The sequence below is a fragment of the Vicia villosa genome, linkage group LG6 (genome assembly GCF_029867415.1).
Source record: "Vicia villosa cultivar HV-30 ecotype Madison, WI linkage group LG6, Vvil1.0, whole genome shotgun sequence".
Lineage (NCBI taxonomy): Eukaryota > Viridiplantae > Streptophyta > Magnoliopsida > Fabales > Fabaceae > Vicia > Vicia villosa.
The window spans coordinates 144,557,232-144,571,188 of record NC_081185.1 but is presented as its reverse complement, the minus strand read 5'-3'; the positions used below and the strand labels follow the sequence as shown (position 1 = coordinate 144,571,188).

The 13,957-nt window shown below is 33.2% G+C and overlaps 1 protein-coding gene across 1 annotated transcript; it reads left to right on the top strand.

Moving 5' to 3' along the window:
- Positions 1-2,929: 2,929 nt before the first annotated feature.
- LOC131610348 (protein SEMI-ROLLED LEAF 2-like) lies at positions 2,930-12,658 on the top strand. The gene is made up of 20 exons (XM_058882267.1): positions 2,930-3,222; positions 3,331-3,665; positions 4,191-4,265; positions 4,971-5,086; positions 5,479-5,593; positions 5,692-5,820; positions 6,137-6,184; positions 7,147-7,346; positions 7,440-7,636; positions 7,743-8,035; positions 8,143-8,292; positions 8,396-8,794; positions 8,943-9,092; positions 9,473-9,545; positions 10,683-10,810; positions 11,084-11,281; positions 11,375-11,473; positions 11,560-11,679; positions 11,788-12,018; positions 12,185-12,658. The coding sequence occupies exons 2-20, from the start codon at positions 3,519-3,521 to the stop codon at positions 12,356-12,358; spliced, it is 3,042 nt and encodes a 1,013-aa protein (XP_058738250.1). The 5' UTR covers positions 2,930-3,222; positions 3,331-3,518; the 3' UTR covers positions 12,359-12,658.
- Positions 12,659-13,957: the final 1,299 nt, after the last annotated feature.

The following is a 13,957-nucleotide window of genomic DNA, read 5'->3' as shown; positions in this document are numbered from 1 at the left end:
GCTCCTATTAATCCCTTTTTAAACAAAAACTTAATTTAATATTTTGATTATTACACCTTAGTCCAACTCACTTTTCAAATATCACCACTTACCTCATAACTCCATGTTTTCTATTTTCCATCCAACCCTTTAATTTCTTTATTTTTTATTTATTTATCATCACTCTAATATTTTTAATCAAATAAAATTAATTAATAATCTAAATAATTTTCACCACTATGCATAAACCCGACAAAATACCCGCTAATTTAAAATAATCACATATTATCATTGAAAATAATTAAAGGCATGCAAAATCACTCAAATAATTAGAATAAAATGCAACTAAATTCAGTTAAATAATATAATTGTATCTGGGGTGTTACAACTTGCACGTCAAGATTCAAATGATTATAAAGATATGGTGGTTATGGCTGCAGTTGCAGATGAGCATGTCGACTCCAAGATCGTATTTCTCAACACAGTTTGCTCGAATCACATGACTCATAAAAAATGTGGTTAGTATATTTCAATGAGTCGGAGAAGAGCAAGTTCAAACTTGCAGATAATAGCTTGTTGCAAGCAAAAGGTACAGATAACATAGTTATTCATAGGAGAAACAAAGCAAAAGCTATGATTAGAGTTGTACTCTATGTACCTGAAATGAAGTAAAATTTGCTAAGGGTTGGAAAACTGGTTGAAAAAAGATTCTCAGTGGTTATGAAAGATGGAGCCTTCAAACTATTGGACACTCAGAATAGTTTGGTTTTAAAATCTTCTCTATCGAAGAATAGGACATTTAAAACCATGATCAGTTCGACTGAGGTACAATGCCTAAAAATAATTATCGACCACAAAGCATAGTTGGCTGTGGCATTTGAGGTTTGGCCATCTGAGTTTTAGGTCACTCAAGCAACTAGTTACTCGAGAAATGGTAACTGGTATAGCAAGCCTTGTAAGGTGTGACAAACTCTAAGAAGGTTGCTTAGTAGGTAATCAATCCATAAAGTTTTTTGTTTTGACTATGCCAATGAAATCCTCATGCATACTAGAGGTAGTATATTCAGATGTATGTGGCATGTTTGAGGATCATATCGAGTGTGGAAACAAGCATTTTGTCTCATTTGTCGATAAGTATAGTCGAAAGCTTTGGATCAATGTGATCAAGAAAAAAGATGAACTATTTGAGATCTTTAAGAGATTCAAGAAGCTTGTCGAAAACCAGGGTGAAAAGAAGATCAGGGTTTTGCGAACAAATGGAGGTGGCTAATACACATCCAAAATATTTGAGGAGTTTTGGGCAGAACATGGTATTGATTATGAGGTAATTGATCCTCACACTCCTCAACATAATGGAATAGTAGAAAGAAGAAACATGTCATATAGGATATGACGAGATGCATGTTGAAGAAGGAGAATCTGCCAAAATCCTTATGGGGTGAAGTTGTAACACCATAATTCCCCTGAGTAATTTATAGTTAAAAATCATAGTAAATTAAAACGAATATACAATTACGATGCTACATCCAACAACAACTTGCTCATCCATTTCGATATGTAACACATACGGTAATTAAAGAACATATGATAAGTCTGAACTTCATCATTTTATTAGCAGCGGAAAACACCAATAATTGAATAGTTTAATTCCTCAAACAAAACTATAATAAATGTAGTTATAACCATAACAATCATAAATAATTATCAAAGATAAAAATTATCCAACAACAAAGAGATATATATAGTTTCCTCCCAACATAAAACAAACATCGTCCCCCAATGTTACATATCAGAGATGACACCGACTCGACAAAAGCATAAAGAAGAGTAGCCTTTTCTACTCACTTCCACACCTTCATTGCAGATCACATACGCGTTACCCACGTGGAGGCGACATTCAAACAGAAGGGGTGAGATATCACAATTATATAAAGCAATGCATAATAAAAAGTAAGTATCAGATTATCTCATGCATGATCATCCATTCTATCGTTCACACCTCCACACAATCCAAACACAACATCAGAACAAGTATGCAATGCAATGAGACTCAACACCATGACTTAATGCATGTGAACGATCAGGTTCACTCGCTCCTGATCTCCACCGTAGGATCAAAGCACACCAAAAATCGTTACCATCATCATAGGTAATGCTTCACTGATTCCCTCTTGGAACCAGCTACTCGCACCCAATCCCACCATAGGATTGAGGCTCACCAAAACGGATCATCGTCCAAACATCATGATGCATGCTTCATACTTATCTTGATCAATGAAATTATCCTTTTGAAAAAATTGCCAATATATAAAATAAATAATAATTATTATTATTAATTGCAGTTTGAATAATTATAAATATAACTAATTATTATTATTAATTTGATAAAAAAAATAGTAATTGAAGTTTAAAAAAATTGTTCCACCTAAATCAAGGCCTTGAATAGGTGTGATCTAATGTCGCGTATAATAATTATTTTTCAATTATTGCTTAAAAAAATTATTTTATAATTATTGCTTATTAAAAAAATTATTATTATTTTTTAAATAAATAAAATATTAAATATGTTTATAGTCCTTATAAAATTACTAAAGTTCCTATAAAAAAATTGACTTTTAGTCACCATAAAATTACTTTTGCATGTAGTTTTAGTCATTGTACAGGGACTAAAACTGCGTGCAAAAATAACTTTATAAAAACTAAAAATTTATATTTTTTTATAAAGATTAAAAGTCACTTTTAATAATTTTATAGGGACTAGAAACATATTCGATCCTAAATAAAATGACAGAGAATTGATTTAATTGGACATGTGCTTCTTCATGCAATGATTGGCATCGTATCTGATTGCGTGGAACTTTTTAACGTGCCACACAATAACTACTTTTTTCGTTGTTCTAAAACACACAACTAATTATTTAATTAATTAATTAAATCAATCAATTATTAGCATAAACTAATTATCAAAAATAAAAATGAGCATAAACCATAGAAGAAGAAAAGGAGAAGGAAAAGGAAGAGGGTAAATGTGGTTCCCAGAAACCATTTCAATGTTCTTCACATTTCCCTCTCCTCCTTTTTTCTCCCTTTTTTCTTTCTTCATAAACCCAACCACTTAAATTCATATATCATCATCACATTCTTCAATTCATACCAATTTTTTATTCTCCTTTTGAAAATCTCAAAAATGTTTAATTGTTTCTAGCAATTCATCAATTCCACACCTTTATGCATAATATATTGGTACCTTTTTTTGTTGTGTTTATTATTATCTTTTAATGGATCAAATTCTAATGCTGCATTTTGAATTGCATGCTAAGTTTAATAACATTCAGATTTTGATATTTGCAGGGTGGTGATTCAATTTGCAGGCTACCTGTTTGATGTTTTGCCCTTTCTTTCCCTTCTTCACGTTCAAAATCGGATTTATCTGATTGGTGTAAGAAGGGAAAGAGAGCAGAATTTCAAGGCTAACTTGGTTTAGATTTTTCGAATTTTTTGAAAATTAATCAATTTGTTGATATTTTTGATAATTCCAAATGGCTGCCATATCTGGTGTTGTTTCCCGCCAAGTTCTGCCTGCTTGTGGTTCTCTTTGTTTCTTTTGCCCTTCTTTGAGGGCTAGGTCCAGACAGCCTGTCAAGAGGTACAAGAAGCTCATTGCCGACATTTTCCCTCGTAACCAGGTCTGCGTTTTCTGTTTTCCGTTGATTTTATTTTCGAACGGTTAAATATCTCTTTAATCATGTCACATTGCACATGTATGATTGATTTTGCTTCTCTAACACGTACAATTAACTTTAGATGTAAAGTAAGTAATCTTAACTGTTGACAAGAAAATCGATGTTTGTATTTGAATATATTCATAATTTGTTATTCATGTGTACATCAACCATTAATTTTATCATCAACTATTGAGGGAGATTACTGGACTTAACTCGCTAAAGTGAGTTAAGCTTTAGAAGAGCCGAATTCATGTAATGTAGCCAACTAGCCATGTTGAAGGAAGTAATTGTATGCAATTGATTTTAAATTTTTGTGGATTGATGTTAATTGTGGTAAGTAAGTTAGTGAAGTTCAAAGCAGGTAGATGTTTCTATTTATGTGATACATATGCTATTAATGTCTTCATGTAGCTAAACAATGAAAGCTTGGTATTTTTATATATTAACTGAAAGATCCAATATTATTTTGTTAACGAGGTGACACAGGAAGACGAGCCAAATGATAGGGCAATAGGAAAACTTTGTGATTATGCTGCCAAAAATCCTTTACGCATACCAAAGGTATGAAATATTTTAACAAAAAGAAGAAGCTTGTTGGTCATTAAAACTATTACATATGATCTATATATTCAACAATAGGAGAGAAATCACCTCTGAGCCCTATTAGAAAAGTGTAAAATTTGTATGATGGGTAGTTTTCTAATCTATATTGTTGTAAATATGTTTCTTATTTTGAACTGACATGTGGTAATCATAATGTCTTTCTTTTATTCCCACTCAAAATTTGTTCTCATCAACTGTACAATTCCCTTGGAATCAATTTTCTTTAGGTTTGACATGGTACTAGTATATTTCAAATATCAAATTGTTGCCTCTTTTCTTTGAATCCTCATTTTTTAAAAATGATCATCACGAGAAATCATGAAAGGGAAATGCTTATTATTATGAAGTAATCACAAATCGCACAAACACTTTCATTGGCTAACTTTATAGACAGAAGTAATGCTATTTTGTTTTTTTTAAGTAATCCTTGTATATCTTCTTGTGGTTTGTTATAAAATGTGTTCGTAACATTTAGCATTACTCTTATGAATGATATTTTTATACCCTTTCATTTGGATATGCATCATTCTTTTATTTGTCCATTCTTTTTTACAGTAATTGGACGATAGCAACTTGTTTTGATTATTTTATTATGAAACGTTCAACATTCTAAATGCTTAAAGGTTGTTTCAACGCTCACTGAGTTGTGTAATTGGCGATCAGATTGTTAATGCCCTTGAGCAAAGGTGTTACAAAGAGCTGCGGAATGAGAATATTCGCTCAACAAAAATTGTCATGTGTATCTACAAGAAATTTCTGTTTTCTTGTAAAGAACAAATGTGAGTTCATATCTCTTATTTTATGCTTGTATTAGATGGCTTTATACATGACTGTTTTTTTTTTGAGTAAGCACGTTGTATTAAAAGGAGAACTAAGGGTTCTCAACACCTGTTTACATCAAGAAAGGGGAAACAAAGCCCCACCAAAAAAAAAACGAGAGAAATTACAAACAAAATTAGCGCTACGAAAGAAATAACAAAGGGTCTTTGTTAAATTCGTAAAAACTACAAATGGGATGTGTAATCTCTCCTATACATGACTGTTGAAATATATTTGCAGTTAATAGCTGTTAATTATACACGATGTTCTTTTTTGTGCTCTTTGGTTAAAGTTGTGGAATTAAAAGACTTAAAACATGTTGTGCATTTATTGTTTCTATGTTTGTTGATAGGCCATTGTTTGCTAGTAGCTTACTAAGTATTATCCACACCCTGCTGGATCAAACACGGCAGAATGAAATGAGAGTTATTGGATGTAACATTCTTTTTGATTTTGTAAATAATCAGGTTTGTTTCACTTCTTCTGATACAAGTTTGATTTCTCGTTATCCTTCAAAATTTTGACCAGAAGAACACTTGAGTTGGATATATTTTAAATTTTGCAGGTTGATGGAAGTTACCTGTTCAGCTTAGAAGGTGTTATCCCAAAGCTCTGTCAATTATCTCAAGAAACAGGGGAAGATGAAAGGGCTAGAATTTGTCGTTCAGCTGGTTTGAAAGCTCTTTCATCAATGGTATTTATTTAATGATTCCACCATTGTCATTAACATTTAGATAAGATTTTGAACAACAGTGTGTTGCATATTTGCATGGTACAACAGGAGTTGGAGTTTTTTCTTTTTAATATTTTATTTTTGAAGTCCAAATACTTAGATATTCTTTCTAATTTTATCTTAAATTGTCCAATAAGTTTGTGATCTTATATAAGTTGTCTAATAATTTTATCTTATATAAAATTTGACCGTGTCATCAATTTAACTCCTTTGTTCTAGGGTAGTATAATCTGTATACATATTCTTCAGAATTAATTCAACTAACTTTGCTCTATAGGTTCGTTTTATGGGGGAACACTCTCACATATCAGTTGAGTTTGATAATGTAAGTATATTATTTGCTTCTTTAAAGTCATGACTACTTAGTTTTCTGATTTTTCAAATATAAGCTTATAGTAAAATCTGTGTCTTTTCTTTATATATATATATATATATATATATATATATATATATATATATATATATATATATATATATATATATATATATATTACAGCAAATTGTGGACATTGTATATCCTGTGATCTGCCTATTTTTCTCCAAATACTTCTAATTACAATACAAATGTGCCTCAAAATGAAATTGTAATGGATAACAAGTGGGTGAAAAATGAGATGGTATAATTCCTCTTAGGAATTGTGAGTGATTCTTCATTTTTACCATTAAGTATATAAAATTATAAATGAAATACTCATGGAGAATGAAGGTAGGGCTCTGAGAAAATTAACGCAGGAACATTATCTTAAGAATCATCCGGTCAAAAAAAAAAGAATCATATTTTTTGTTAGGGAATAAAGTCTTACCTTTTTTGGTAATTATGAAAATGATTTGTAAACCTGTCATCCACTGCTTTGTTTAACTTGCATGTGAAATGCTACAACATCACGTTGGAACTTGTATGTATGAATCAATTTATATGTTCAGTGCATTTTCAAAACTATGTATGACAAATCAATGTTAGGAATCTAGAGCTCCTATTACATTCGATGGAATTTTATAGGCTAAATTTCGTAACGTCCCTCCTATAAGCTAATCTCTATCAAATTGACAAAATTTCATACTATTATATAAAATTGAGGGAGTTTTATTCCAATTTGCATCATGTCTGTGATCTCTCATATCAGCTTATTATACGTCGTTTCATTTCCTGCTAGGTAAGTCTAGTGTGGCTAACTTTTACTTGCGAGTTTTATTGTATCCTCATAAAATATATATTGGTTTTGATAAAAAAAAAAACATCAATATATTGTTTGTTTGATCTATACTGAAAATTTCTACTGCATTTAGATTGTTTCAGCTGTCTTGGAAAATTATGAAGTTCCGAAGGAAAATTTGGCTAGTCTTGATAATGAGGAACAAGGAATTGAGAATAAGTCGGATCACGACACTGCCAATGAGGGTCAAATATCTCCTTTGCTAGATGTCAAAAAGAGAAACCCATCTTGGAGTAAAGTTGTTAACGACAAAGGCGAAGTAAATTTTGCAATGTAATTGCTTTGATCAGCAGAAAATCTTTGAAATGGATTCTCATCTATTTACTTCATTAACTTTCATTGTTTATGTTTCATAAACCAATGCAGGGAAGATGAAGGGAAACCCTCTTTTTGGTCCGGGGTTTGCCTACATAGTATGGCCAATTTAGCTAAGGAAGGGACTACTATACGTCGTGTAATGGAATCTTTGTTCCGGTATTTCGATAACGGCAATTTGTGGTCTATAAACCAGGGTCTTGCTTTTTCTGTGTTGAAGGACATACTATTTTTGATGGATGATTCTGGTATACTATTTTTCTTGCTTGACCATAAACTTCTGCTATGTCATATAATCATTAGTTAATTACTCCAACTTTTCTCTTATCATTTTTCTTTCATCTGTTGTTGCAGAGAAAAACACACATGTATTGCTGGCAATGTTAATTAAGCATCTAGATCATAAAATTGTTCTTAAAGAACCCAACATGCAGCTGGACATTGTTGAGGTGGTCACTTCACTGGCTCAATATGCAAAGGTCCAACCTTCTGTATCAATAATTGGTGGAGTAAGCGACATGATGAGACATTTGCGGAAGACCATACATGGTTTTCTAGATAACTCAAATCTGGAGACTGATGCAATCAATTGGAATAAGGACTTCAGAAAAGTTGTGGATAAATGCCTTGTTCAGTTAGTCAATAAGGTACCTCACTCTTCCCATAACTTCTAATCAAGTTTATGCCTAAACCTTCACAATACTTGAAGTATTTAATGGTAAAAGGAAAAGTATAAGCTGCTACTCATAAACAGGTTGGAGAAGCAGACCCAATTATTGATGTTATGGCTGTGATGTTAGAGAATATCTCAACAATTACAATGACGTCCCGAACCACGGTCTATGCTGTCTATCGAACGGCTCAAATTGTATCCACCTTACAAAACCTGTCTTATCAGAAAAAGGCAAGGAATGAATATCCATGCTTTAATTCTTTCCTCTTTGGTTTGTGGCTGTAAGTTTCATAGATAAAATTTATTCTAAAAGTAACTCTATTTTCTTCCATAGGCATTTCCCGAGGCATTGTTTCACCAACTGCTTTTGGCTATGGTCCATCCCGATCATGAGACACGAGTGGTAGCTCACCGCATTTTTTCTGTCATTCTTGTGCCAACTGCTTCTGATCCCAAAGTATTGGGTGTTCCACGAACACTTTCGCGAGCAGTCTCTTTTTTCACTTCTTCAGCTTCTATATTTGATAAACTAAGACTGGAGAAACGTTCTTCAAGTGTAAGATTAAGTCAGTATAACAGAGAAAATTTTGCTGGAGAGATTGAACCAGCTAGTAACAGTATTGGCATCATAAACAGATTGAAGTCAAGCCATAGTCGGGTATCTAGTGTGAATAACCCTCCTCTAAAGAATAAAATGGACGAAATTACTGCAAACAGTGATAAACAAAACTTGGTGAGTCTTGCATTTGAGTATACACTACAAATATGATGTTATCATGGTTAAACTCCACTCTAACCACGGGAGGCTTTTTTTACGTTAGCTTGAATTGGATGTTATTGTGATTAAAATTACTGATGGTCTTCTTTTCACTTGAGAACAGGATGTTGTTGCACTCAGGCTGAGTAGGCATCAGATTAACCGACTGATATCATCAATTTGGGCACAGTCTATATCTCCTGAAAATATGCCTGTAAACTATGAAGCAATTGCTCTTACATACAGCTTGGTGTTGCTTGTTTCTAGAGCTAAGGTAATAATTGGATTCAAGATTATGCTATATCCTCTTATATGATCTGAAAATATTTTTTTTAAAAGGCCTCTTCTTTTTGTATGGTGCTACTTTTATGTTTCCTTTTTCATGATAATACATGATACTTGCAATTCTTTTACTATGTATTTTATGCTTGACGTTCGAATATTCCAATTTTCAACTTTTCTCCTAACTCGGAAAAATGTGGGGAAACAGGGACAAGCCAATAGTCAGGATTAGTTTTACTTGTACAATGTAGTTAGCATTTTACAGCATCCAAAATGGTGAACAAGCCAATAGTTACTTGTGATTTCACTGAGCTATAGGTCAATTTTAATACTACTCTTTTAAACAACTTTCCAAATTTATTGTCATTGCAGAGTTCTTTTCATGAGTTAATAGTTCGGAGTTTTCAGCTTGCATTTTCTCTATGGAATATTTCTCTTAAAGAAGGTAAGCTTTCAGTTATGATAAACTTAAATTAGATTTTCCTTTGCACTGAATCTAGTTTGATAGGTAAGGCACTATTGACACATGATGTGATTTTCTACTGGTTCTTTTATTGGTAGGAAATGAAATGTTCAGCTTAAAAATTAGATTTAGACTAAAAGATACTTTTTTACCGAAAGCTATAAAATGCCGATTTTGAGCCACAATAATCTAGATAGTAGCCACCCCCACCATGTTTGCCACTGCAGCTTCTATTACTCTTGACATGGTCTGTGGAGGACAAGTGATTGGTTTGGATTATACGAGGGGTTACTTTGATTTGCAAGGAAGAAAGGGTTTTTTGAGGAAGATGGTTAAGGCTATTAGTAAAAAAGAGAAGACGCAAAAGCTCCTTAGGTTATCTTGAGTTTGTCCATTGTGATTGGAGGATTTCTTGTTAAATTTCGGAAGAAAGAGGGACTTTTGATGAATTTACATATTGTTTCCCAAGCAGGTCTTGCAAAATAAACTACCATTTCGAAAATATTCTTTATATCAATTTTACTGGAAACCAGATACATTTCTATTAGGAATGGATGTTGTTAAGAAGTGTGGTTGGGCCTAACTCATCCCTACAAAACCGGCTTGTAGGGTGAGGATTGCCCCCACTTATAAGGACATGTTCAAGCCATATATTGTCCGATGTGGGACTCTTAACACACCCCCTCACGCCCAGGACTAGACAACTGGAGCGTGGAAATAAATGGCGGGTGGCCCGATAGCGGAAACTGTTAAGAAGCATGTTTAGGCCATATATTGTCCGATGTGGGACTCTTAACACACCCCCTCACGCCCAGGACTAGACAACTGGAGCGTGGAAATAAATGGCGGGTGGCCCGATAGCGGAAACCATAGAAGGTGGCCCACCGGATCTTAAACGAGGCTCTGATACCATGTTAAGAAGTGTGGTTGGGTCTAACTCATCCCTACAAAACCGGCTTGTAGGGTGAGGATTGCCCCCACTTATAAGGACATGTTCAAGCCATATATTGTCCGATGTGGGACTCTTAACAGATGTGAAACAAATACCAAGATTCTACAAACTTATTGCAATGTTGGCATGTCAATCCTTTCAGCTCTTATTTCCTATTGTTTTTGTAGGGCCATTGCCACCATCTCGTCGGAGATCACTTTATACTTTGGCAGTTTCAATGATTATGTTTTCTTCAAAAACATACAACATTGTCCCTCTTGTCCAAAGTACCAAGGCAGTGCTTACAGAGAAAAAGGTAAGACTTTTATGAAATTTCCTGCATGTTATGCCTCATAGTAAGCCAATAATGGAGGTCTTAAAACCGCAATTCAATGTTGATTTATAGGGATAAATATATAAAGAAAATATATGTTTTAACAACACGTTAAATAAGGCACTGGGTAACTAAAAAAAAAAAGAAGCAAAAAAGCAACAATTGAAGGACCACAATGATCTTGGATTCTTGTTTAGGTGGATTATTGGAAATAAAGCAACTTATAACCTCTTAGTTTTTACATTCTGGAATCAGGTTGACCCCTTCCTTCATTTGGTTGAAGACAAATTGCAGGCTGTCAGCTTTGCACCTAACAATCTGACCATCAGCTATGGATCCAAAGAAGATGATGAAAGGGCCACACACACACTTTTGGAATTATTTTCTTCTGTACACCAAATGCAGGAATGCTTTGCATCTGAAATCATCAGAAGCTTGGACATTTTTTCAAAAGTAAAGCTCTTGCCTCTTGTATACGTCTTCGATTGTCGCAGGGTAAAATATATTCACAATTCTCAACATTTGAACCTTTGGTCTTTTGTGCAGGCTGAATTACTGTCAATAAGAGAGAAGCTGCTAGAAGAATTCTCACCGGATGATACGTGTAAGATTGGAATTCAGTTGACCACAAATATTCCAAGAAAGGTGTGTCATGTGGATTTCTGAATGATCGATTTTGTTCCAAAACTATTAACTTTTTGACCGATGTTTGTTCTTTTCACATTTTTCAGGATAGTTCAGTAGTTGACGATGATTTTATTTATGAACTATTTGAAAGTCAATTAAAACAAACTCCAAGATTGTCCACGGAGGTCCCTAATCTTTTGAGTGCTAATCAACTTTTAGAATTAGTATGTGATACCTTTCTTGTCCTCATACATTTTTGTGTTCATTGGATTGCATTATAAGCTCTTCTCTTATCAATGACTCAAAATTTGGCATTACACATTTGAACGCAGGTTCTCGACCCATCTCATCCTGCTGGGAGGATTTCTGTATCGACTGCATTTAATACGCCTTACAAGGATATGGCTGATAACTGCGAAGTACTCATGATGGGAAAGCACAATGTGTCTAGATTGATGAGTACCGCCAATCAGGCACAAGAAAGTTTAGCAAACTCCACTTTACCAACAAACGACAATGAATCGAAAAACACGGATTCATCTTCCACTGAGGATCCCTTGAAGGTACTTCCTTGCTTCTGTATCTACATTTAGTAGACATATATGTTTACATTTAGAATGTATAACATGCCTTTTTCTTATGGTCAATTCAACGACTTTATAGCACTATTATTATTTTCATATACAATTTTAAAATGGAATATCTAATCAAATTATATATAAAATGTAGGTGGAAAAGGTGGACAATTCTTTCTTTGATGATAATACTTTTGTGGAATTGTACCAACCAACTTCTACCCCTGCTCCATTATTCTGTGGAGCGGATTATCAAAACCAGCCTCAGTTTTTCCAACTGCCAACAGCAAGTCCCTTTGATAACTTTCTGAAAGCCGCCGGTTGTTGATCCTGTACATGTATCATAATGAGGAAAGCAGTAAGGCTTCTAAGCACTGTAATTTCACTGGTGCTAAGGTCATATATCTGAACATATTATAGTGTTGCTGTTTTGATCATAATGGGTTGTGTTTCCGAATTTTTTTGATATTCAATTCTTTACTACTTTTTCACCTAACCTTGTATATTGGCCTAGAAATGCTTCATGCTATGCTTTCATTGTAAATTATAATACTCTTTTGACATTCTATTTCCATGTACATATACGGAAACTGCAGGTTTAATACATATAGAAGAAATTTACATGGTACACAGTGAAATGCTCATCTTTCATTCAATATTAATTTAAAGTCACATTATTTAAATCGTTATACACTTCTTTTTACTGAAAATTCCATGTTGGGTTATGGAAAGCTAAAAGTTAGCTATAGAAGCATGCTTTCCAATAAACATATAAACTAATTCAGTGTCACACAAACCCATAACTTAGGCTATGTTTGGATATTATGAAATTAGCGGAGTGGAAGTCAATGGAACTGAATAGAGCAGAGTGGAACCAAGTTACTATTCTATTGTTTGGAAATTTTATGATGAAACAAGGTAAGTTGTTCATTCCATCCAAATAGAGGGCGAGGAATATGGTGGTAAGTGATGGAATGGAATGAAATTCATACCATTCAATTTCGCTCCGCTCTATTCAATTTTAAATAATCCAAACAATAGAATATCATTTCACGATGTCTTTTTCCGTTTCACTCAAATTCTATTAATCCAAAGAAAGCTTTAGAGTGAAAAGGAAATTAACTGGATACTTAGCTTAGGAGTTACTTATAATTGAAAATGAATTGACATACATGATTAGTTTGTCTCTAATTATCTTAAATGATAAAGAAATTATATATAAATTAAGTACTTTTCATTCATAACGGTCAGATTAATCATTTAAGTGTCGAGTATAATTTGAAAGTACAATTGAATTGAGTTTGATCATGAACAAAAAAAGTTTATTTTTTAAAGTTTTAACATTATTACCCATATTCAAATCAATTCAGTTGTACTTTCTCATCATCGATTTATCTAACATCGATTTATCTAACATCAATTTATCTCGTCATATCATACGTATATGATGACACAACAATTTCTATGTAAAAATCCCCTAACAATTAATCCATCCCTTTGTTAGCCTATGCTACTCCCGCATGAGTCAAAACTATCATTATTTTGTCAACTAAGTGGTAACAATTATATATGTATGCAAAAATGGATTCCCTAACTTTGAAACTACTAACTTTCCCTAACTTTAGTCCATTTTGATAGAGATGGAAGAGAAAAAAAAAAGGAAAAAAAGAGGGAAATATGATGTAAGAGAGATGAATCTTAGATAGATATGGAGACAAAGTTAGAGGGAAGTTCCCATCAAAAAGTTAGAGGATCCATACCCATTTGTATGCATCTCAATTTGAAAACATCATATCGAATATTGAACATTCATACATCACCGTGACATAATCCATGTCTCTAATCACTTAACATAAAACATTATAGTATAATCCATTTGCAAAAATAGAGAGATATTTTCTTAACATAATTCATGTCTCTAATCACT